Consider the following 27,089-nt stretch of genomic DNA (forward strand, 5'->3'; position numbering starts at 1 on the left):
TAGCTGACCCAGAGTGGCGTCTGCTCAGGCCCTGTGGAGTGTGGCCTTCATGTGTACTCACTTCCCTGCGCCTCTTCCGGCCTCACCTGCTGGGGCACGTTAGCTCAGGGGAGATGGATGTCCAAAGCCAGCCGAGAGAACTGGACCTTCCTTAACATCTCGGGGCACATCCACCACATGCCAATCTATGGCAAAGCAAGAGAGAAGACCCAGCTTGCAGCCCCCACTGCGTCCTAGTTCAGGTGTCTGTCTCCTTGGTCGAATCACTTAGCTTTCTGAGCCTGAGTTTCCTTTTGCGTAAGATGAAACAAGAGCAGCCGCCGGGGGACATGGGATTAAACGAAATACAAGGTAATAGGCGCTCAGTAAATCCGAGGTGAATGAATGCGTTGCACACTTGGCTAACGTTAGCTGACAGGGTTCTCCATTCTGGTAATCATTACGTATATTTGGCGTTTAGTTTCATCAAGTACCTTACGTAGCCCGTTGACATGGTTCCAGGCAGATAACCCAAAATCGATAGGGAAGTTGTGAATTGTCCTGGGATTCTGCCACATGCAGCGTCAGTGTGAGATTTCTGATTTTCTTGGTATCTAAGCAAACTGAAGAGACTGAGTGGCTGCAGAGAAAGCATTTCTGATCCCAAATCTGCCTTTTGCATACCCATGGAATCGGTTTTCAGTATCTACACAAGCCCTGGAGACCCCAAAATGGCAAAGAGGAAGATCCAAAGACTATAGGATGTGTGAGCCTTCATCTTCAGGGTCCTATTTGGAATCAGATTGTTTTTCCCCTTAACTACAAACTTAAGTTCCATGATCACAATTATACTAGGAGGAAAAATCTCCCATCTGTGCCATCCCAAAAATGCAGTTGTCAGGCCATTCTGCCATCCGTCCTTTCTCAGTGCATGATAGCAATGCTTGCTGTTTCTCTTAAATTACTGTAGATCTATCTTGGTTTACTAAGGACGGTCCCAGCTTATTTCTATTGTTCTAACAAATGTTAATAGTGCCCCTTTCACCCTCAAAGTGATCTGGCTTGCGGCGCCCCGGGGCGGGGGGCGCGGAGCTCAGTGGTTCAAGGGTCTGACTCTTGATTTCACATCAGGTCATGATCTCTCTGTTCCTGAGATCCAGTCTGGCACTGACAGTGCAGAGCCTCTTAGGGATTCTCTCTATCCCTCTCTGTTCCTCCCCCCACCTCTCTCACTCTCGCTCCCTCTCTCTCAAAATAGATAAACTTAAAAAAGTATTCTGGCTTGGATGATAAATTATATGGTCCTGTATACATGGGCCACTTTTTTCTTTTTCTATTTCTTCTTTTCCCAATACAGCACATGCCTGAACTGTACCTTCTGTATCCATTCTGTGATATAAGACAATAACTACCCAGGTTCCATAGATTTACCTTCCCAGAATTCACTCTGATCCACCCCATCTAACACAGTTTTTTTTTTTTAATTTTTTTTTTTAACGTTTATTTATTATTGAAAGACAGAGAGAGACAGAGTGTGAGCAGGGGAGGGGCAGAGAGAGAGGGAGACACAGAATCAGAAGCAGACTCCAGGCTCCGAACTGTCAGCACAGAGCCGAACGCGGGGCTCGAACTCACAAACCGTGAGATCATGACCTGAGCCAAAGTCGGACGCTTAACCGACTGAGCCACCCAGGCACCCCCTAACACAGTAGTTTAAGCCAGAATCTGAAAACCAGTGGATGCAAGCCACAGTAGAGCACACCACAAATATTTGTATACTTTGTGATATCTGTAGAAGAGGAAACACAGAATATTTAACAGAAAACGTGTTCTCATCCCTAGGACATAATCACTAGTTCCTATTAGTCCATATACCAAAGTAATTTTACCTTACCACAGAAAATATCTCCAGTTTCAAATTTCTAATGTATATTCAGGACACCATTCGAAAAGAGAGTTTCTAATAAAAAAGCAATTAAATCTGAGCCAAGGAAGAGAGATTCTTGGGCTTCAGGACACAGCAGTCAGATGTGGTCAAGAGGTAAGATAAAGGGAAATAGCACTTTTCAGACAAGCGTTCATGTGTTCAGCTCCCCCTTGTTCCTGTGGTTTTTGCAGTGTGAGATAAACAAGAGAAGTGTTGTTCTCAGTTCTCAAATTTCAGGTGAGTTTTGAAAGTGAAGACTTTTTCTCCTAAAGGAGCAGTGTTTTTGAGTATCACAGCTGTACTTGAGTCACAGCAAAATCTCTTTCTTTGAAAGTGACGAATGTGATCAAAATCAGACAGTCTCTTGAGAAAGATGAGAGATTTTGCCTTTCAATGAAAGGTTATTGATAAAGTCTGATAGCAGTCTGTTGTCTCGCCTTAGAAAATGGCTCTACTTTTAGAAATCTGAATTCAGCCATCATATTGAAGGACAGAGGCCAAGTCTTTTCCCTCTCTGTACTTCCTGAATTCAGTGTCCATACCTCAGAAGGTACTCAAAATATATTAGTTGAATTGAACTTAAAAAAAAAAAATCACTGGGGGCGCCCAGATGACTAAGTCGGTGAAGCGGCTAACTTCGGCTCAGGTCATTATCTCATGGTTCCTGGATTCCAGCTCCAAATTGGCCTCTGTGCTGACAGCTCAGAGCCTGGAGCCTGCTTTGGATTCTGTGTTTCCTTCTGTCTCTGCCCCTCCCCTGCTCGCATCTGTTTCTCTTTCAAAAGTAAATAAACATTTAAAAACAAAAATCACTGTGAAAATGGTACCTCAAATCGCTGGGGTAAGGATGGAACTTTTTAAAACATATGGAGGGGCCATATGGCTCAGTCAGTTAAGCATCCGACCCTTGATTTGGGCTCAGGTCATGATCTCATGGTTGGCGGGATGGAGCCCCCTGTTGGACTCTGTGCTGACAGCATGGAACCTGCTTGGGATTCTCTCTCCCTCTTTCTCTGCCCCTCCTGGCTCACAAGCTCTCTCAAATAAACTTAAAAAAATATATATACATGTATGTGTGTGTATATATACATATACACACACATACACAAAATATATATACATATGTATACACACATATACATATTATACACATTAACGTATATAACACATATGTGTATATGTATGGAGACGCCTGGATAACTATTTGGAAAACGATCAAATTTGAGATCTGTGCTTCATACCACACATAAACTACAAATGGATAAAGCTCTAAATGTAAAATGTGAAACTTTACAAGTTCTAATACAAAGCATGGGTAAATTCCTGTAGAACTTGGAGGTCTAAGTATCACTTAATGTCTCGATACCAAAAAAATAAAAATTTGTTTTAAAAAAGTCACTGAATAATCATATAAGGGGATAAGGAAAACGGATTATTTACAAAAGAAAGTAGAAACATTCCTTAATGTAGAATCTCCTGGGCATAAAAGAGTATGAAGTATATTCTCTTCATGAACTATCCTGTAGCATCTGCTGTTTATCTGATTTTTTCCACTTTGACATGTTGCTTGATCGCATTTCATAATATCACCCTGATCAGTGTAAAAAATGTATAGGAATTCTTTTAATTCGGGACTGTATGTGAAGACAGTAACAATAGTTCATAGGACAGAATCGACATAGTGGAATAAATTATATATTGCTTGCTAAACATTTTCTTAAGGATAACTCATAAAAACTGCCATAGCAAAGAGCTATACTGTGGCATAGTGGTTAGAATCAGCCCTGGAGTCCCAGCCTGCATAGTGTCAGATCTCTACTACCACCTACCAGCTGTGTGATTTTCGCCAAGTTACTTTCCATCTTTGGACTTCAGTTTACCCATCTATAAATAGAGATGATGATAGTAATTAGTTGGTATGAAGGCTAGCTGAGTTAATATTCATACAGCCCTTAGAAGTGACCACCATAGGGGCACCTAAGGTGTCTCAGTGAGTTAAGCCTCCGACTCCAGCTCAGGGCATGACCTCACAGTTCATGAGTTCAAGCCCCACTTCGGGCTCTGTGCTGACAGCTCAGAGCCTGGAGCCTGCTTCGGATTCTGTGTCTCCCTCTCTGTCTGCCCCTCTTTGTTCATCCTCTGTCTCTCTCTCTCTCAAAACTAAACATTTAAAAAAAGTGACCAGCATATACTACATGCTACAGAAGTGTTTATCATATAAATGACATAAACAGCATACAGATTTAAGTACAGTATAACTTTTAACTTGACTGCTCTCCACAAAACTAAGACAATTCTGGAGGAAAAGATTATTGATGTCTTTATACTACTCTGAATTTTTTTTTTCCTATTTTTGTTATCGACAGTCATTCAAGCCCATACCCCATATGGCTGATTCCCCAGTGTGCGAGTCTTGGTGGGAGGCAGATTCCCCTCCTTCAGGAGGGAAGGAGCCAGATCCTCCCTCTTCCTGCCCCCGGCAGCGAGAGCTCTGCAGTGTCCCTCAGCCAGTGCCTTGAGCCTGTGACTTTGATCATGTAAGGGTAGCTAGACAGATGTATGAACAGCCAAGCACCCCAGACCATGTCAGAGTCCAGTGGAGGCAGCAGCACAGAGGCTCATCAGAGGAGCCCCGAGTGCCCCGAACAGCACGATCAAAAGTGCCGTCCTAACATACGGCTCAGGCACGGTGACCTGAGCGGTCTTTCTGGTCCTCTGGCTCTGGCCCATTTTCGCAAGCCTGGTTGGGCAGCCTCAGCAAGCAACTCTGTGTTGCATCCTGAAGGCTTTCTAAGTCCTTCATTTTCTGCTCAAGTTAGCCACAGGTGGTGCTGTTGCCCGCAGCAAAGAACCGTGACTAACACTCGAGGTTACAATCCAGAGCAAAGGCAATCATCCAAGAGTTCTCAGCCTCTGTGTCTGCATTTCCCCCGCTTTAAAATGCACATCTCGGGGCGCCTGGGTGGCGCAGTCGGTTAAGCGTCCGACTTCAGCCAGGTCACGATCTCGCAGTCCGTGAGTTCGAGCCCCGCGTCGGGCTCTGGGCTGATGGCTCAGAGCCTGGAGCCTGTTTCCGATTCTATGTCTCCCTCTCTCTCTGCCCCTCCCCCATTCATGCTCTGTCTCTCTCTGTCCCAAAAATAAATAAACGTTGAAAAAAAAAAAATTAAAAAAAAAATAAAATAAAATGCACATCTCAACTTCACCACCCCTGGTTCTTCCACTGGTCGTTGTTACCGTGTGGATCTGCTCAAATAAGAGAACTCCAGGAAGTTTTGCTGTCCTCCGATGTTTCCACTGGTGATATGGCTATTCTTTGGATCGTCAGTACCATTTTCTGCACTGCCGCCAGGGGAAGAATTGTAGAATCCACCTGATCCCAAATCCTAAGCACGAAGAAAATAACAGTGCCAGAGGTTCCCACCCCTCTAAAGATTTTTTAAAACATTTAGTGCTATGCTGTCCAACAAATATAAGGCAAAGCACATATGTAATTTGAAATTTTCTAGTAGCCACATTAAAAAAAAAAGTCAATTTGGGGCACTGGGTGGCTCAGTCAGTCAAGCATCTGACTCTTGGTTTCAGCTCGGTCATGATCTCACGGTTGTGGGATCCAGGCCTGTGTTGGCTTCCAGCTGGCAGTGCAGAGCCTGCTTGGGATTCTCTCTCTCTCTCTCTCTCTCTCTCTCTCTCTCTCTCTCTGCCCCTGCCCCCCCCCCACACACACACACACTCTCTCTCAAAATAAATATTAACAAAACAAGTGAGATCCATTTTAATGATCTATTTTATTTATTCCCAAATATCTGTATATTATCAAATATGTAATTGATGTAAAATATATCAATAAAATAGTTTATGTTCTTTCTTCATATTCAGTTTTCAAAAACCTTAAGTGCATTTTACATGTACAGCACGTCTCAATTTGTATTAGCCACCTCTCAAGTGCACAATAGCCACATATGGTCAGCGGCTCCTGTATTGGACAGAACAGATCTAGTATGTCCTGGGCCCTGGGCTAGGCACACTCAGTAAATATCTACCTCTGTGGCTAAAGATAAAGCTGAAGAATATCCATTCTTTGCTAAAGCTGCTATAACAACATACAACAAAATGGTGGTTTAAACAACAGAAATTTATTTTCTCACAGCTCTGAACTTCAAGATCAAGTTGTGGGGAGATCTGGTATCTTCTGAGGCTTCTCTCCTTGGGTTGCAGGTGGCCACATCCTTCTGTGTCCTCACATGATCCTTCCTCTGTGCTTGCAAGTTAATGATGTCTCTGTGTGTGTCCAGCTCTCTTAAGGACACCAGTTCTGTATATTGAGCGTATGGTTGATCCCCAATCAATAAAGTTACAACCAAAGTCGTAAGGAGAATTTAGAATTGTCTTCAGAAAATTTAAACATATACTTTGGTGTCCAAGGGAAAATGTATTGCATAAATAACATACCACTGCATGTTTTGAGAATTCACAACTGTGTGCACATAAGTCACAAAAGACTGGAAATCGGAAAAAATAGTTCCCCATCTCTTTTTTTTTTTTTTTTTTTTTTTTTTTTTTTTTTTTTTTTTTCAACGTTTATTTATTTTTGGGACAGAGAGAGACAGAGCATGAACGGGCGAGGGGCAGAGAGAGAGGGAGACACAGAATCGGAAGCAGGCTCCAGGCTCCGAGCCATCAGCCCAGAGCCTGACGCGGGGCTCGAACTCACGGACCGCGAGATCGTGACCTGGCTGAAGTCGGACGCTTAACCGACTGCGCCACCCAGGCGCCCCTCCCCATCTCTTTTAATAGACTGTGTTAAATGTATCACTTGCTCTTCCCAGGACACACCTGTCGGGTGCTCTTTTCTATGACTTACCTCATGCTGTTATGGTTTGAAAATATCCTTTCTCCCATATCTAAATGTGTAAAGCCTTCTCATTTTTAAAGATCCAACTCAATGGTCCCTCCTTCTTTCCTTTCCCTCTATTTATCTGTTTAAAGTAACCTTCGCTTCATCTAATCTCTCCGGTATCTTCTTTACAAGACTCTAAAGTCTGATAAAGGGGAAGTCCGGTGTATGATTCATTATAATTTCTATTACAGCAGCGTAGTGTTACGCTATGGCAGGCAATGTTTATTCATAATAGACCTAATAAGTGTTAACAAATATTTGTGGAAAGATTCTCTGAAAGAATATTTAATCTGAATGTTCAAAATAATACCTCTTTAAGCTGCTGCCACAATTCCCCCCCGGGGGATTCGGCCCACGTGTTTAAGTTGTTAAAATGCATTAGCCGCAGAATCTTTCAAGAGATCATGTTTGGGTTGCAGGAGGAATAAAGCAGGCAGGTCAAGGGCGTCTAAGAAAGGCAGGGAAGGGGTGGAAAACAGAATGGAACTGAGAGGTTTAACCAAGTTATCACTGTACTCAGAGTGGACCCTGGTCAGAAAAGAGACCCTATGAAAACATGAACTGTTACAAATGACTCTCGTCTGACCCTACTGGCTTAGCCTGGGCTTCTGTCTCTGTTTTCTATTTGTAATTCCAGGGGCCAGGACTGGAATTAGAGGTTAGCTCAACCTCAGAGCATTCACCTGGGCCTGACATCCTTCCTCCCCAGTTGTTGCTAGTCTCCAGGGGCCAGGCCAGATGCTTCTTTCTCTGCCTGCCACCCTGAGTCCTGCGGTCAGTGGTATGACCAACTATCTACCCCACCTCTGTCCTATTTAATGTGGTTGGGGTATTGTGATATAGTAAGAAATATATATTTGGCCCCCAGTACCTGACACAGGGTTCCTAAAACCCCCCATAATTTCCTGAGTGAAAGAGGTAATAGAAGCATCTTTGGTTATGATTTTTGGTCTTAGTCCCTGGTTCCTGATGGAGGTTCAACCCTTAGAATCTGCACAGTGATGAGTATCCTCTTCTTGCAATTGAGATGACCTGTGGCTTAGGGCCCCTGGAAAGCTTCAGGATGAGGTCTGATCACCAGAAATACCCAGGGCAAGCCTAGAGGATTAGAACCTTTAGCCCAACTTCCCCACCTCCTGGAAGGGGAGAGGGGGTAGAGGTTGAGTTAATCACCAGTTGGCCAAGGATTTACTTACTCATGCCCGTGTAATGAAACCTCCACTGTCTGTTGCTGTGTAACAGATTATCTGAAAATCAGTAGCTTAAAGCACCAAATATTCAGTGTTTCTCACTGTTCCCTTCTGTAAGTCAGGAATCAGGAGCACATTAGCTGGGTGGTTCTAGCTCCAGATTTGTCATGGGATTGCAGTAAAGATGTTAGGAAGGAACCGTAAGCATCTGAAGGCTTGAGATTCACTTCCGAGATGGCACACTCAGGGACTCACCAAGTAGACAATTTCTCACGGCATGGCAGCTGGCTTCCCTCAGATCAAAGAGAGTGAGGAGGAAGTCACGGGATCTTTCTGACCATCACTTCTGCTTTATTCTGTTCACCAAGAGTGAGTTGCTAAAGTCTAGCCCACACTAAAGGGGAGGGGAGAAAAGAATCTGTGAACATAGCTTAAAATCACCACACATACTCATGATGCATATTAGCAAACCACTCATATGATACAGTATTAAATATTGCAGTAACAAATATTGGGTGAATTAAATTAAGTAAATGGGTATTATAAAACACCATAAGGGATGTGCTCAATTACTGCACATTTGCAAAGATATTTTGGCAGCCTCTAAAAAAGCACCAGGGAGAATGAAGACTCTAGCATTATTTCCTGTAAAATTGCAAGTATTTCTATCTTGGATTTTCACTATAATCTCTGCTCTGTGCGTTCTATGGATTTTTTATTACCAGCACATTTGGGTAACAGAACCTGTCTTCACCAGTCCTGATACCATAGAGCCCACTCCAATCAAGCTGGCTGCACATCCTCCCTCCTGTGTATCCCTAACCCCTCGGCCCCAGCTGACCCAAGTTTTTGCCAATCATCTGTACCTCTCTTCCCTATCCTTTGGATCGAACTTCCTTAAATATTAGAATATATTGGCCTTGTTTAAACTCGGATTCATGAAATGCTTTTTGGATCTTAAATCCTAAACTATTAGCTGACTGTCCCTACCATAAGCAGACTCAACAGAAACAGAAACTTCCACAAGGATGTATACTTATTACCCTGACTTCAAAAATTAAGTTAATCAGCAGTTTGCACACCCACAATACATCAGAGGAAACTATTTGGAGTTAATATCCTTCTTAACATTTTGTTAAGTTATTTCAATAAGTGGACATAGTAAAGGCCGTTAGAAGTTAATTATGTAATTTATAGACGTCAAGAAATTCATATTAGATCTTCTAAAAAGGTAGTTAAGATATTAAAGCCTCTAGTATTCAGTTTAGTAACAGATCTCCATTTTAACTCTTACTATACTTAAGCCTGTCTGACTTGACACTGAAGTCAAAAGCACTTACAAGTCTGAAATGACAGGCTGTATTAGCTCAAATTTTTTTTAAAAATGCTGGAGCCAAAGAAACTGATGGTACAATGATGCAAAATGGAATTTAATTACTGGTGAAGAGACATTAGGGTTAAAGTAACCAAAGGCAGGAATTTAAACGGAGGGATTTCCTCACTCCCCTCTTTTCAGGGGTTCTGTTCTCTCCCTCCCCAGTCTCTTGCCCAGACACCCATCCCGGACACCAGCTGGTCTCAAACTTGGGAGCATCAAAACTACTTGGATGACTTTAGAACACACACATTGCTGGACTCCCACCTGAGCTCCTGATGCCCTGGGCCTGGGGACGGACAGACCATCGCAGCTCTCAAATGTGACGTGAGTCACATGACATTGATGCTGCTAATCCAAGAACCACATCTAGAGACCCGTGGAGGCAAATGATTCCAATCTCAGGCCAGGACCACAGATGCAAGAAACAGAACATTCTCTATCTTTTGTAACTCAGCTAAAATTGTGTTTTAATCCCCCATTCTGCCAGGGCAGTGGAAACTTAATCGCAATTAATTCAGGGTCCAACCTCTCCTTCCTCTGGGTTCCACCTGTATTTGCCACAACACGGTACCCCAGACTGGTGGATTAAACTATAGAAATTAGTTTTCACATAGTTCTGGAGGCTTTGTAGTCTAAGATCAAAGTGCTGGTAGGTTTGGTTTCTTCTGTGGCCTCTCTCCTTGAATTAAAGATGGCACTTTCTCCCGGTGTCCTCACGTGGTCTTTCCTGGGTGCACATGCACCCCTGGTGTTTCTTTGTATCCCAGTCTCCTCTTCTGATAAGGACACCAGTTGTATTGGATTAGGGCCCTTCATTTTAACTTAATCACCTCTTTAAAGGCCCATCTCCAAATACAGTCACATTCTGACGTACTAGGGGCTAAGGCTTCAGCATATGAATTTTGGCAGAGGGGTGAAGGGACACAATTCCACCCACAACGCCAGCTGAGGTCCAGGGAATTCTCACGTTGTGAATGCTTGAGGGTGGTAGCTCAACCCTTGTATCTTAAGGTGACCCCCTATCAACGCTGGCCTCCCCCGAGATGCCCTCCTTCCCTTCTGGTCTTCAGTAGTTAGGCCGTGCAGGACTCACCTTAGTTGTCCCTCATCTATGGCTGCAAGGCTGCCTGTGTGACACACTGGGCCCCTGGCAGCCCCATGACATGGGCGGAGGCCTGCCGTCACTTCTGTGTGCCCTGTGGGGCTTCCAGAAATGATTCTACTCCCCGTGTGCTACACTGGGCACAGGGGATCTTGCTGAGGCTGCCTCCAGCCTCTCCCACACACACCCTTGCGTCTCGCCACCTGGACTTCACCCTGGACCTGAGCCACAGGGCCACTCTTCTCCCCAGACTGTATAGCTCATCTGGAGTGACTGACACCCCACCCCACTGCAGGGCTTGCTGGGGAAGGGGTTCAAAGCAGTCAGGCTGCAAAGTCCCTGTCTCAGATGCCACATCTGAGCTCTCAGAACTTCCTCTCTCACAACCAAGTCCCACCCCCACGGGGCAGCCCCTTTCCTGTTCTTGGAGACTCCACTTTGTCTCTATAGGTACCCACCCAAGCATACTGTCTGGGCCTCAGTCCTTTCCAGTCTCCTAAGCTGCAGACATATTTTTGAAACTCAAAACCTAGGACTGTCTTTCTCCCCCTGACCCTTTACTCTTCTGCCAAAAATTCCTCTTTTGATGCAATAAATGCAAAATAGCTCATTGCACTGGGTGGAGGCAGTAAAGGAAACGCGGCTGGGAAAATACAGCAGTATTTCAGAACATACCCTGCCATGCCTACTTGGCTGCTTTAGCTCGCGAAATTGCACCAAGCAGGCCATGTGGCCAACCAGAGGACCCTTCATCAGCAGATTAGGCTCTTGTGCTGTCTGCCCTGTGGAGACGTTGGAACCAGGCAGAACCACATTCTCTTCTTATTCCCCATGGTTAGACAGAGTACCCTGCCACTGGCTCGGGCTGGCCTCAGAAGAGCAAACGCCTGGCACACCAGGAACACCAGCCCCCTCAAGGCGGTGTTCTGAACACCTGCCACGTGGCTTTTTTCCACCTTGTAGCCGTTAAAATGTCCCAGAGACTCAATGCTTTGAAATTTCCAACGGCTTATGAGATAGCCCTGTGGTTGAAAACACCGTATTGCCATATATTCTGGACTAAACAAGAAGCACATTTCCTATAAGTCATTCAGCGTCTTACGGTGTAGAACAGGCAACGTTTTAGCACAGGAGACCTACAGTTTTTCTCCTATTTAATCAGAAGTGAAAGTTTGATTGTGTCTCTTGTGTCTCGTGACTATATACCTTTTTGTTCTGAAGAGCATGATATATAAATACTAGACATGAATATGAATATACCTTTTCCCTAAAAGCAGAAGTGTAGTCTATTTAGATAAAATAAAACATTGTGAGGGCCGTGGCGTACCTGTGCACAGAAGCTACAGACAAGCAGATGTGTAAAACCAAACAAAAATGAGAATTGTGGAGTAGAGCCACAAGTAAACTGGAATCATACTTTCATTTCTGTAAAGTCTTAAGGTATTTGTTATTAATTTTCCAGATTATACTTAAATTTGTCATTATTTCAATAAAAATATAAAGTATTCTGAAGTTTTAATTTATGCTAAATTACATGGCAAACTCTCATGTACTTTATAAATGTGGGTTCTTAATTTTATTATTTTCCATGAAAAACCTATAAAGGAAGCACAGAAAACCCCATTACATTTGTGTCACGTCCTGAATAACTCCAAGATTAAAAGTCTTGGTTATATCACAAGATCATCTTTTCTACTTCTGTGTAGAAAACAAACAAACAAAAAAGGCTACCAAGAACATCCTCTAATGTCCTTTTACAGAAACAGGCTCAGATTGTCATGATTATAGTTTCTAATTTTAAGTCACATCCATCCCACATTAATTCTATGCTTATAATTTGTCCCCTTCATTTGTTTTTTTTTTTAATTTTTTTTTTAATTTTTTTTTTTTCAACATTTATTTATTTTTGGGACAGAGAGAGACAGAGCATGAACGGGGGAGGGGCAGAGAGAGAGGGAGACACAGAATCGGAAACAGGCTCCAGGCTCTGAGCCATCAGCCCAGAGCCCGACGCGGGGCTCGAACTCACGGACCGCGAGATCGTGACCTGGCTGAAGTCGGACGCTTAACCGACTGCGCCACCCAGGCGCCCCAGATTTTTTAATGTTTATTTATTTTTGAGAGAGAGAGAGAGAGAGAGAATGCGAACGGGGGAGGGGCAGGGAGAGAGGGAGACACAGAATCTGAAACAGGCTCCAGGCTCTGAGCTGTCAGCACAGCCACCCAGGCACCCCTCCCCTTCATTTGTAATAAAGATTTATGAGAGCCAGGTTCATATGTGATGTCTCTGACTTTTTTATATCTCAAAAGTTCTGGGAGTTAATTTCACTTCATATTAAACCATTTATAGACTTGGCAGCAAATGTCAGCATGTAACGTGCTACATGAGGTTTCATTAGAACAATTCATGTCTTTCTCATACAACCATGTTACATAGAATTATTGATTTACCTAAGCCAGTTAGCCAACTGGTTTTAGCATGGTTTTTAGCACTCCCGGCCCTCTATTCCAAGAGGACAATCAGAGAAAATGATCTACAATAGAGGTGCCTTTCTCTCTCTCTCTCTCTCTCTCTCTCTCTCTGTCTCTCCCTCTTTCTTTCTCTCTCTCAAAATAGATAAAGAAACAAACAAACAAAAAGAGGGGCGCCTGGGTGGCTCAGTTGGTTGAGCATCCAACTTCAGCTCAGGTCATGATCTCACGGTTCACAGGTTCGAGCCCCACTTTGGTCTCTGTGCTGACAGCTCAGAGCCTGGAGCCTGCTTCGGATTCTGTGTCTCCCTCTCTCTCTGCCCCTCCCCCTCCTTTCAAAAATAAACATTAAAAAAATTAAAAACAAAAAAAGATCTACAATAAAATACTATATAGCTAATCCTGTTGGTCCCTTAAAAAGAAAAAAAAAAAAGATTTCACAAAGGTGCAAGGATTAAGCAAGGGAACATGCTCATTATACACCCAACACCCACTTTCCCTCAACTGCTTTTCTCCCAGGAAGTGCATCATGCTGAATCCATGTAGACCATTCTCTCCTATGTCACACATTCCCATAACTCATCTTTTCTTTTTTTCTTCTTTCTTTTCTTTCTTCTTTTTTCTTTTCTTTTCTTTTTTTTTTTTTTTTTTTTTTGGACCTCTTTTGGAGTACTACTTACCCATTTTTGCCATTGTATCATGGTGATCCCTGAACATGCCTTTCTCTTCCCCTAGGTGATGAGCTTCTCGCATGCTATAGCCAGGTCCTAAATCACTCCCAGCACAGTGTCCTAAGAATGTAATAGATGTATGTGTTGACAGACTAAATGAATGAGTGAGTGATTACATGAAAGTCTAGCACATATTCTATTAAATAAAACACACCGAATATCAGTATACATTGTAATTAAGATGCGAAGAGGAGAGTGAGTCATGAAAATTATACTCCGGTAAGTAAGAAACAGAAACAGCTTTTAAACTATTTAGGAGACTGTCTTTGGTCAAACTTGAATAATGAACATCCTTCTTATTAAGATGCTGCTTCCTCATTGGTTTATGTTGAAACACAAGTGTAATTTCCTGTCCCCTCACAGTGTTGGTTTCTCATCTCAGTGCAAGCAGATTTATCTGGCTCCTCGGTCGACAAAATCATCTCCTCAAGAAACATGGGTAAGTGTAAGATTTAACAATAAAATAATATTTTTAAGTAGATAACGACTCAGGCATGGTTGTCAGTAATGCTCACAACCTTTTACCAAGTTTAGGCTACAGAAATGCAATAAAGCAGAACTTTATAAGACAAAGAGAAATGAGGCTGCCACATGGTTCCCGCACTTCTGAGCAGTGGTTAAAGGGTGTCAGAACTGACATTTAGAAATAGTTAGGTAAACCTATTGATACACAAAAGAGGAATATTTATGCTCCATTCCCTTTCAGGAAACATCCTATTGGCAAACTGAATTAAGTGGCTGTGAGGAAATCTACCAGCTCCCAGCTCTAGAACTACCCATTTCCTCATTAGTACAATGGTCTCATGATACCTTTTATATCATCAGAAATAATGTGAAATTTGGAAATAGTATTTCTAGTATTAATAAATATTAAGTAATAATACTTACTTAATAAGTGACCATCAGTGTCTGAGACATAGTAGTCGTAATAAGTAGCTAGTAAACTGATCAAGGAAGGCAAGTATTTCCTATAACCTGTAGGAAAACATTTTATCTTTTGATGATTGTCATCAGTGATTTGTACTATTTGAGGAGCTGGTTAATAACAGATATATTTTAATGCACTGGGGATTATCTTTTTTTGGGATTTGTCAAAATTAGCAACTTGCCCACATTTCTCAGCAGTGGTTCTAAAAACAATTTTGTCATAATTTTATTAAAAGCAGTAAAAATAATGTCTGAAAAAAAGTACGAATGATAAGAATTATGTATTCCATTAAAATCTCAGAAGCAAAAAAACCCTTAGATTCGCCCAAATTAATTTAACAACTATTATCTCCAGAGCTTGGTATCATATGTGAAATGTCACTGTGCAATGGATGGATAGAGGAGGAAGGGGCACCCCTCGATCTCTCAATCCTGGTCCCAAGGAGGGATATCTTCGTGGTTGAGGTGTTCTCCCCAGACATGTGAGCCTGGTGATAGATGGGACACTGTGTAGCATCAGAGTTCCATCCTAGTAGCTTATTCAGCTTTTTGTGTATCTCAGACTTTTTTCTAGTATCATTTTCCTTCTTCACTTTCATCCTTTAAAGGTCTTCTTAATGAAGATTTTGGGGGTAAATTTCATCAGTAGTAGTTTATTATTATTATTATTATTATTATTATTATTATTATTATGTGTGTGTGAGAGAGAGAGAGATTGGAGCAGAGGGAGAAAGAAAGATACTAAGCAGGTTTCACTCCCAGCACAGAGCCCAACACGGGTTCAGGGATCATGACCTGACCTGAAATCAAGAGTCAGATGCTCAACCGACTGAGTCACCCAGGCACCCCAACTGGTAATTTATCTGAAATTGTCCTTAATTTTGCCCTGGTTTTGAAATTTAGTTCTGTCAGATATTTAATTATAGGATTACATACATTTTCATAGCAGTTTGGAACTATCAACCCACTGTCTCCTGGTTTCTGTTACTACTTCTGTGAAGTCCTTTGTCTCTGTAAATTTTACTCTTTGTAGGTACACCATTTTTTCTCGCTGGCCTTCTGTCTCTTACTCTTGGATCCTCAGCTTCATTGCAGGGTGTCTACATGTATGTAGATTTCCATCTTTGTTTTTAATCCTATTTAGAATTTGCTGGACTTCATAAATCTGAGGATTCCATCCATGTCCTTCATCAGTTCTAGACAGCTCTCAGTGATTATCTTTTCGAACGTTGCCTCTTTCCTATTTTCTCTCTTCTTCTATCCCTTATGGAATGCCAGTTAAACATATCCTGAACTTTTCACTTTATCTTCCATGTCTCTTTGGTATTTTCCCATATCTTTCACACTGATAATTTTGTATTATTTCTTTATTTTTTTAATGTCTATTTATTTATTTATTTAGAGAGAGAGAGGACATAAGTGAGAGAGGGGAGAGAGAGAAGGAGAGAGAGAATACCAAGCAGGCTCCAGGCAGAGCCCAACATGGGGCTCGATCCCACAAACCTTGAAAATCATGGCCGGAGCTGAAATCAAGAGTCAGAGGCTTAATTGAGCCACCCAGGCTCCCCCTGTATTATTTCTTTAGATCTATCTTGCAGTACATTAATTTTTTTATTCAGCTGAAGCTAATCCCCGTATTAATTTTTTAAGTTAAATTATTACATTTTTTATTTCTGGAAAGCCTTTCCCAGTCGCTCCAAAAATATGCCTACCCGTCTTTTGAAGTCTCTTCCTCCCTACTCATGTGTTAAAATTCCTTTCTTTATTTCTTATTAAACACACTTGTTTTGTGTTGTGAATCTATTAATTTGTTAATAGATTTGTAAATTGATTGTATAATCTATCTCTTAAGGTTTTGTGGATCTGCTACTCATCTTTCTCATTTTTGTTGAATCTCAAACATAGTGGTTAAATGTGTGTATGCGTGCGCACGTGTGTGTTTTAATGAGCTCATATTTGTTAGAACTCTATCTGTGAGAATTCTTTTTTTTTTTTATTTAATGTTTTTATTGAAGTATAACGGACACACAATGTTCCGTTAGTTTCAGGTGGACAAAATGGTGACTCACTAGCTCCGTACGTGATTCTGTGCTCACCGCAAATGTAGCTACCATCCGTCACCGCCACACAGCCCTGACTATATACGAAACCACTGACTATATTTGCTAAGCTGTACCTTTCATCCCCCACGACTCCTTCATTCCATAACTAGAAGCCAGTGCCTTCCTTTCCCCTTCACCCAGTTTGCTCATCATCCTGCCCCTGCCCTCTGGCAACCATCCATTTGTTCTGGGAGAATTCCTCACAGAGAAGCCTAGGCTGACCTTTCCTCAAGGGACAATTTGTATGTACTCTTCCAGGTGCCTAGAATATTCGTTTTTTTCATATAGCAATTTTTTTTTTGGTGAATTCATTTTCATATTGTTTAAATTATTTATTGTTTTGGCCTCTATGAATTACTTTTTATATATGAGAAAAGAAGTAAAATCCTGTCAGTTCTCAGGAAGGCCTCTATGCTCCATCTGAAGGTAATACAGTTGTTGGTTGGTTGTCAGGATTCTTTATATCTCATCTCACACAGCCTTTGATTCCACTTTTTAACTTTATAATTGCAGTGTAGTATACATGCAGAAAAACACACATGTCCTGAGTGTACAGCTGGATGAATTGAATGTCTGCAAACTGAACTTGTTCCTGGAATCAACACTCATATCAAAAGCCAAAACATTACAAATTCTCAGAAGGCCCCCTTGTGCCCTCTTCCAGTCATTACTCGGCCCCTCCCCCAAGATAAGCAGCACCTGATTTTTTTTTCTGACAAATGTTTAATATGACCCTCTGTAACCAAAACAAACCAGAGTTTGTCCACCTAATGTGCAGCAAGTCAGTTAAAACTGTCACGGAGCTTTTGAAGTGAAGAAAGGTAGGTTGTTCATTGGTGTGGTGCCAGCCAGGAGAATGGGGAGCTAACCCTCCTCAGTCCTGAACTCCCCCGTCTCTTGCAAGTGAGAGGTTTGAAGGGCAAAATTTGGGACAAGGGTCTCCTGAGGAAGTGGACATTCATGAGTGGAGGACCGTGAGGTCATGTTAGCAGGGGTCTCTTGAGAGGCTGGACACTGTTGAGTGGGGGCCCGTGAAGCCATGCCCGTGAAGCAGAGGTCTCCTGAGAAGGCAAACATTCAGTGGGGGCCCCTGAAGTCAGAGGAGGTCTCCTGAGAAGGTGAGCACTGTTGAGTGAGGGCTTATGAGGTCTTATCATCAGAGGTCTGAGAAGGTAGAGACCATTCAGTAGAGGCCCATGAGGTCACGTTAACAGGTGCTCTGATCGTGGTCCCCACCAAAGGTCTTTTCCATCTCAAGAGATTTAAATTCTGAAAAATATCTTTATGCTTTCTGTTAGAGATTGCATTAGGTACATTTGGGAATTCTATCTTTAAGGTAGTGCTGATTAACTACTTGCAAGCTAGTGGGGTTGCGTTCGTTCCCTTGCTGGTCCAGCTGTGCCTGCAGGTGGTATGATATCTAGTGTTCCTTCTTGCGTCTGAACTGACGAGATAGGTGCCGCCTTCAACTCCATATGACTGTTTGCAACAATACAGACATATCATGCTGCAGAGGTCTCTATCTCACAATCGGTCTGATGTTCAGTTTCTTTGCTACCACATTATGAGTGGGGAAAGACAATTAATTTCAACTTTGAAATAATTCACAGAGGATTCCGGAAGTAAAAAATAGACTCTTTGAAACTCAGCCTCATGACTCTTAAGAACTGGGAGATTCTTTTGAGTGTGGTAGCAGAATATTTGCTCCTTTTAGTCATCTTTTCTCAAATCAAATGCAGTAAAAATAAAAGCCTGTCCAAGTGAATCTGCTACGTTATCCGTTATAGAAAAGAAACCCTTGAAATCTGTGGGCACATAACAACACATTGTCACTAAGTGTGAGGACATGATGTAAGGTGATTTTCACAAGTTTATTTGAAGCCTGTGTAGTCTAATAGACAATGTGAAAGTGATGTTTTCTAGAAGACATGTGGTTACTTTCTATCTAATTTACAGAAACGATTTTTCACAAATTATTTTCTTTAATTAGATCTGTTTTTATGGCTAAAAGACTTGTCCTAATCTATCAGTGCTAGAAACTTCAACAGAAAATAGAAGATACTCTTCTTTCTCACCACAGCTGGTCTGCATTGCTGCAAAAATACCTCAAATGTCTAAGGTTTTTTTTTTTAAGTTTATTTATTTATTTTGAGAGATAGCGAGTGGGGGAAGAGCAGAGAGAGAGAAAGAGAGAGAGAGAGAAAGAGAGAGAGAGAGAGAGAGAGAGAGAGAGAATCCCAAGCAGGCTCCACATTGTCAGTGCAGAGCCCAATGCCGGGCTGGAACTCACAAATCCTGAGATCATGACCTGAGCCAAAATCAAGAGTCAGGCGCTTAACCAACTGAGCCATCCAGGTGCCCTCTAAGGCATTTTTATGTAAAAAGTGGAAGGCAAAATAGTTAAGAGTCAAGAGGCTTTATTTAGCATTCCAACCTAGGATTATAGCCAAGTTGTACGAAAGATTAGATAGGTATTCGGGGGCTAATTAGTTAATGTGTGGCTCAATTTTAATAAATAGCACAGAATTGTAGTAAAAGATAAATTGTAACAAACATGCATGCCATTTAATGTGGTGCCCAGCACATAGGAAGCCTTTAATAAGTGGACCACTACTCCGATTTCGGACAAGCATGGATTAACTTTACCTAGTTTTTAATCAGTTAGTACATATTCTTTTGTGCCTGCCTTTTTCTATCACTCTGCATTGTGTTTCTGAGCTTCATCTGTGTTATTGGACACAGCAATGATGTGTTCATTTTCACTGATGTATAGATTTCAATTATGTTACTATGCCACAATTTACTTATCTATTCTACCCCAAGTGGCCATTCCACTGAGGGATGTTACAAATAACGCTACTGTGGATATCCTCATTCTACCACGTGCCTTTTGGTAAACATACGTATGTATTTCTGTTGACCATACACCTAGGAGAGCAATCGCCGAACCATATATAAGTGTGGTATATACACAAGTGCCAAAGCAGTTTTCCAACCAACAGGACAGAAGAGTCCAGGAGCTCTAATTCTCACCACAATATTGTTGCCTTCTGTCTTTTTCATTTTATTTATTTTGGTGGGTTCCTAGTTGTACCTCCTTGAGGTTTTAGTTTGTATTTCCTTGATGACTGATGAAGGTGAGCACATAGGTCTGGTACTAGTTCATGGCTGGCCTGCAGTTTACAGGACGAAACTAATAGTGTAGACTCAGGGGCACCTGGGTGGCTTAGTCGGTTAGGCATCCATCTCTTGGTTTCCGCTCAGGTCATCGTCTCACGGTTCGTGAGTTCGAGCCCCCCGTCAGGGTCTACACTGTTGCTGGTGAGGAGCCTGCTGGGATTCTTTCTCTCTCTCTCCCTGTCTCTCTTTCTCTCCCCCTCCCCTGCTCGTGCGCGCTCTCTCTCTCTCTCTCTCTCTCTCTCTCCCTCAAAATAAACAAATAAACATTTTTTAAAAACCTTATTAAAAAAAAAATAATGTAGACTCAGGCCCCATTCCCAAGTGCGGACCAGCCGGAGGCCGTGAATCCTCAGGGATTCTCCATCATAGCCCCACAGAGAAACAAAGCTGAGACAGCAAACTTGCCAACTTTCTCTGCTGTCTGCAGATGGCTTTCCGGTTTGTTATTTTATTTTGTTTATTTTCTAGTTCACCCTCTGCCTGTGGGCAGCGGCTCCTGGACTCCAACCTGCGTGGGGTGGTGGAGGGCCACTTCCTGCCTGCATGGGTTGGGGCTGTGTCTCTAGCTCCCCTGCATTCAGAGGCTCTAGTTAGTTCTTCTGATCCAAATATGCCTCCTGGACATTCAGAGTTTTCTGCTCACTCACCTTCCCGATCTCAGCTCCCACTTTCTTTTTTTCCATCACAATTTTCTTTTTCTCTCTGGAAGTTTCACCCATTGATTTAAAAGGTGGTTTTTTTCACATTGTGTTCATATTTCTAGGTGTGGGAAAACAATGAGATTTCGGGAAATTTAGTTCTCCACTTTCTTTTAAGAGTGCTGTATAGGGGCACCTGGGTGGCGCAGTCGGTTAAGCGTCCGACTTCAGCCAGGTCACGATCTCGCGGTCCGTGAGTTCGAGCCCCGCGTCGGGCTCTGGGCTGATGGCTCAGAGCCTGGAGCCTGTTTCCGATTCTGTGTCTCCCTCTCTCTCTGCCCCTCCCCCGTTCATACTCTGTCTCTCTCTGTCCCAAAAATAAAAAAACGTTGAAAAAAAAAAAAATTAAAAAAAAAAAAAAAAAGAGTGCTGTATAAAGATGTACTCTGCATATGTTTATTCTGCTAGCAGAACCCTTGTGGCTTGTGGTGGCAAGGCCTCTGTTGTGCTCAGGGCTCACTGACACTTGGAAAGGGGGACTTTGGGTCTCATCGAGGCCCCACAGCACACAACAAGAAGGCAAATCTTCCGAAGCTCCCCGTCACATAAATCATCCAAAGCAGCAACAGGCCTCACTAGCAAAGGCACTTCTCTACTCCCCTGTGAAGACAAGAACGGAGTCTGTGTTCCTTTGTGAATCTATAACATCAGGCCTTTAAAAAGAAACTAGCTAATAAACAATCAGGTAAAAAGGCAGACAGTGATGATGCCAAGACGTTACCCAGAATTAAGAACATTCTGCCCTCTTTCTCACAAAAGTACGAGGAAGATAAAGTGCCCACCAAAGGAAGCAAAGGGAAAAACATAAGAGGCAGCGTGGTTTAATTATTTATGAAGTTTTAGCAAGTTGCTATATTTTAAAATGTTTCACTTTATTAAATTTCTCGTGACAACATATTCTTGGCCAATAAGCTGATATTGAAGGTGCCTTATACCTAGATTGCATGCAAAACCCAACATTTGAAATCATATAACTATACAGTTTATCATACAACTCCAAAGCATTTACTGATTTCAAGCAAATCATTAAATTTCCATCTTTTTTTATTAGTTCCTAAAATGACTTTTTAACGTTAGTTTTGTGATCATGTCCAGTGAGAAATAGCATTCCCCCTAATCTGTCACCCTGTGGATAATTCTTATTGGAAATAGAAAAAATTTCTCAGCTTGATTTCCTTCATTGCAGTCAATTAAATAATTCCCCTTTTTAAATGCCTTCATTGTAATTTAATACATTTTTGCTACCTGCAAGCAGTGAAAAAAGAGGATTATTTCAAAATCGTGTTATACCCAGTAAACATCTAAACTATTCTAGTTCATCTTTCATTACAGAAACAAAGGCATTTAAAAAGAGATGTCAGTCTCTGTGAAAACAAAGCCTTCTGTATTCACATGTGCACCGATCTCTTCTGAGTTTTGCAAAGAAAAACAAGTTGGAGACCACACTCTGTGGACACCGAGGGATGACCCAGGTGATTGCTGGGGGTTCTTCATCAGCATTCTGTGATAACAAGAACGTGGACTCCTTCTCGTTGAGATCCATGACCATTTGCGCTAACTGCCAGGAGGCTGGATTCTGACTTCCAACCACTGATATCTTTGTGAAAATCAGTCTACATCCACCCTTTAAAAGCACTAACGAATTAATCAGAACTTTGGAAAGCAAAGAAGAATTGAGAAATTTTAGTAAAAGAATGAGATGTTAAAAACAAACTAGAAGGAGGCAAGGCTTCGCCTTGCTATTGACCTTCTCAGACCAAATGCAACTGCTGCCTTAAAACGAAAAGCAAAACAAAACAAACAAAACAAAAATGAACAGCACATGCCTTGAAGAACAGCACTACTTCGATCACTATTTATTTCCAGTTATTTACATCTTTGTGGTTATAGCCAGTGTTCCAGCCAATATTGGGTCTCTGTGTGTGTCTTTTCTGCAAGCAAAGAAGGAAAATGAATTAGGAATTTACCTCTTCAGTTTATCACTATCAGATCTGCTCTACACATCAACTCTCCCTCTATGGATTGATTACACTTGGAATAATGACAACTGGACGTTCTCCCATGCTCTGTGCAAAGGGAATGCTTTCTTCATGTACATGAACTTTTACAGCAGCACAGCATTCCTCACCTGCATCGCCGTTGACCGGTATTTAGCAGTTGTCCACCCTTTGAGGTTTTCTTTTCTAAGGACAAGAAGATCTGCCTTCATGGTCAGCCTGTCCATCTGGGTGTTGGAAACCATGTTCAACGGTATCATTCTGTGGAAAGATGAAACGACTATAGAATACTGTGAGGCCAAAAAGTCTAATTTTACTTTATGCTATGACAAATACCCCCTGGAGAAATGGCAAATCAATTTGAACTTGTTTAGGACGTGTACAGGCTATGCAATACCTTTGGTCATTATAATGATTTGCAACCAGAAAGTCTACCAAGCTGTGCAGCATAATCAAGCCACGGAAAACAACGAAAAGAAGAGAATCATAAAACTACTTATTAGCATCACGTTGACTTTCGTCCTGTGTTTCACTCCCTTCCATGTGATGCTGCTGATTCGCAGCGTTTTAGAGCATGATGTGAACCCTGATAAACATATATTTGACCACAACAAGTCCGGGAATCCAACTTACACAATGTATAGAATCACGGTGGCACTAACAAGTTTAAATTGTGTTGCTGATCCAATTCTGTACTGTTTTGTAACTGAAACGGGAAGAGCTGATATGTGGAATATATTAAAATTCTGTACTGGGAAGCTTAATAACTCACAAGGGCAAAGAAAAAGCATACTTTCTATGTCTACCAGAGACACCGTGGAATTAGACATCCTGGAATAGAAGTGAAGACTTTTTCTTTTTTTTTTAAGGTACACAGTATCATATCCCCAAGTTTACATTTTGAAGAGGAAATCTAGCATGGGGGGGAGTAGGTGTTCCAACTGAATATTCTAATCTTCTTCAATGGAAATCTTTTAGAAGATCTTTTTTAATGAGTATTAAACAAAATTTAATATTATCCTAGTGACTCAGGATCGTTATTATTGATGGCAATTGATTTTTTTTTTAATATATGCTATAACCTTTCAGAGGTCAGTAAGATGTATGGAACTCTATGTCCTTAAATCAGTGAGCTTTGTGTCTGCTTTTCATGATTTTTCTCAGTCATTCTATGGATTTCAGACCATCAACTATCCTTTTTCCCGACTGTATGTACCTGTCTCCAACAACCCCAACTACTAAATACTGCTTCTAACCTTCTCATTAGTTAACAAATATTTATTGAGCTCTTTTTATACTTAGGCTTTGTGTTAAGTATTGGGGTTACAGAAGAAATGGTCTCATGAAGTCTTAGGAAGTTTGCATCAACTTGGAAACCTAGTCATTAAGACTGTAAGACTTTTTATAAACAAAAAGCAAATGGCTCTGACCAAGAGTCTGAAGGCCTCTTCCGTGATGTAAATCTGTGAGCTCTGTGAAAGCTCTTTCAGCTGCTCAGAGACCTTCTTTACTCCTTTAAAATGATAGTTTTTAAAAACTTTACAGTTAAGTACAACATACTTGAAATTATCAGAAGTTTAATGTCTAGACGAAAAGACCTATTATAGACAACAAAGAAACTTATTGCATTAAATCTTACATTGAGGGACTTCTTTTTGGACTTTGAATAGAGAATCTTGATACAATGTATTCTTTTATATTTGTATTTTCTCATTGTGGACATCACTCTGCCTAATTTTAAGTAAGCATTCATTAGGTAGACAATTTTATGAACCAAAGTATTTTTTTTTAAAGATTTTTTTTTTTATCAGACACTTCCCCTTCTCTCCTTCTCTCCTCTTCTTTCTCTTCCCTCTCTGCTTCTGATCTGTCCTTCTACTCCTCCTCCCTGCAAAATGATCTGATTACAAATGTTTTGGTACCATTTGATGCCCTCACATTACCTGTTAACAACAACAACAACAACAATAAAAACCCGACTAGTATCTTTTCAGTAATGAGGTTGTAGGCACACACTAATAAATCAGTGAGTGCACATACTGTCTACATTTTCTATCAAAGTTTTCAGTGATGGTTCAGGTACACAAGAGAAAGCCATCTTGCTCTGAGGCTGTTTGCGTACTCTCTGTTCTTTGCATTTTTCTGATCATAAAGTCTCTGGAGAATTAGTAGATTCTGTCTGGTCATGCTGAGATACACTTACATATGCCTAAAAGCTAAAGATCCACCACTAAAATGAAGAGTAATTAAAAGAGTTTCGACTGTTAATTAACTATTGGTAAATTATTGGCAGCCTGTAACGTGAATACTTGTAAAAGTAAGAGGTCCGGAAACAATGTTGCCCGCATCTGGAAACTCAAATGCCAATTAAGTGTCTTGTCCAAGATCACACAGTTAGGTTGGAAGCAGGGCCAGGCTTGAACCCCAAGATCTTGACTTCCCTCTAGAGTTGCTTTTCCTCCTTTATATTTGTTGGTTTGTTTGTTCTTAACACTTCGACCATTTCTTTCTGTAGGGATGCAAAAGATATATACGCATAAAGAGTTATTCGGGAGAGTCATTGGACTTATATCAGAATAAGGGAAAAAAGGAGAGTTGTTTTATTAATGAATACCTCTGGCAATATAATCAGTTACATGGATAGTAGCTAAGATGATCTGTTACGAAGAGCTGGTCAGGACTTTCCCTCAGTTGGCTATATAAAGAGATGCGGCGAATACAAATCCGTGGCACCCTTAATAAGAATGTCCTACTTAATGATTAGCAACAGAATCAGTGATTTAGAATGTTGTAGGGCAAGTTAAAAATGAACCAAGCTGCCAAAATCTTTGAGCAGCCTATCCATCCTGTCAGAGCAGGCCAGTCTCGGAGAGCCCATGGTTGGGGGATGTTCTCCTGGTTTCAGGGCAAAGCACTCTAGACAGGATCTCCAATCACCTACAGTCCCAACATTGGGAAGTTAACCCTTCAGTTTTGAAAAGCTTTTTAAATTCCTAATTACAGCCCTCCATTGAACAGAAAGTCTGTCTGGAAGGAGAAAGACCTTGTCACTATTATCTTCCTGGGACTTTGTTGGCAGAAGACCCAGATTGGAATGCCACCCATCATCCACTTACGAACTGTTTGACCTTAAAGAATTTTCATGCTCTCCCTAAGGCTCAGTCTCTGTAGATTGCGGGGGCAATAGTAACACTTGCTTTTAACAAGTAGGCATGAAAAACACTTTGTAAAACTGTGATGAGATCTCTAAATGTTCATTATTACTAGTTATTCTCATCTTTGTCAAGATACGTGGACAGCTACCCAGTGATGAGGGAGCATAAGGCAAGCTGACACCCTGCAAACAACCCCTCCTGCCCCGCTCCGACCACCCCGCCCCTCCTCATCCTACCCCCCAGCCCAACCCACACCCCCTAAGTCACCTCCAAGCCCCACCCCCAGGTGGGATATGCCTGATATTCCTCAGGAACTCCCAGCTGCCCAAGAACAAAGGAAAGGAAAGAAAACAGATGGTTAACAGAGATCACAGTCCTGCAAGACATAAGTCTCCATCAGTTTACAAGTATCTTAGTAAATTATGAGAAAAAAAGGCAATCTTCTCCATAGCCTAATCTCCAGAAACCTATAGACTCGGTTTCCTGGAGCCCCACCATCACCCCTCCATAGTGATAATGGGGGACAAAGGCAAGAAGGAAATGGTAGGTAAAGTTAAATTTCTTTCTAACCTTCAGCCCATTGGCAAACACTTGAGGCAGGGGGAGTATAACATTTCTCCAGGAACCCCCTACCGTTTTAATAGTAATGATTTGCTAGAAGGAAAAACAACCTTCACTTGACAATAACTAGGCCTCCAGTATCCTGTGAGTCTTCTTTAGCATATGAAAATCCCTTTGGAAACTTCCTCTTGCCTTTACCTCCCCAGACTCCGTAGTATATAACCAGTCATTCTTCACAACCCCAGCGCAGCTCTTCTGCCCATGGGTCCTGTCCTCGTGCTCTAATAAAACCACCTTTTTTGCACCAAAAACACCTCAAGAATTCTCTCCTGGCCATCAGCTCTGAACCCCCATCACTCCAAAACCCTGTCACCAAGAGACAGAAGAGTTCTTAGGACACTGGGGCAGGAATGTAGCAACGTGAGCTGACCAGGGCTGGCTGCAGCACACCCTTGCCCTCTTTACTTCTTCCGGGTGGCTAAGCACTTCCGTTAAGGTAACTTAAGGGTCTCCGTTGTTCCTGGCTCTGTGGCACATTCTCAACAGCGCCTGCTCCTGGCAGTTCACAATTCTGTGGACGTCACCATGAACAGATGGGCAGGTGTCCGTCTTTAATTGGTTTAAGTTTCTCCCTTTTCATTTCCTTATTCAGAATGTTATTTTTTATTTTCATGAACTCTAAAGTTAGACATCTGAGACAGGCCAGTGAGCAAACTGAGCACAGGTTTTTAAAACCTCCATTCCTACCTAGTCTGAAGAAGCTTTGTGGGTGAAGGAGAAGTTAAAAGAT

At 41.8% G+C, this 27,089-nt stretch overlaps 1 protein-coding gene across 1 annotated transcript; it reads left to right on the plus strand.

The window, feature by feature from the left end:
- Positions 1–17: 17 nt before the first annotated feature.
- On the plus strand, positions 18–23,601 carry GPR65 (G protein-coupled receptor 65). The gene is made up of 3 exons (XM_030319739.1): positions 18–351; positions 14,043–14,118; positions 21,919–23,601. The coding sequence occupies exon 3, from the start codon at positions 22,398–22,400 to the stop codon at positions 23,421–23,423; it is 1,026 nt and encodes a 341-aa protein (XP_030175599.1). The 5' UTR covers positions 18–351; positions 14,043–14,118; positions 21,919–22,397; the 3' UTR covers positions 23,424–23,601.
- The last annotated feature ends 3,488 nt before the right edge of the window (positions 23,602–27,089 follow it).

Source organism: Lynx canadensis, chromosome B3 (genome assembly GCF_007474595.2).
Source record: "Lynx canadensis isolate LIC74 chromosome B3, mLynCan4.pri.v2, whole genome shotgun sequence".
Lineage (NCBI taxonomy): Eukaryota > Metazoa > Chordata > Mammalia > Carnivora > Felidae > Lynx > Lynx canadensis.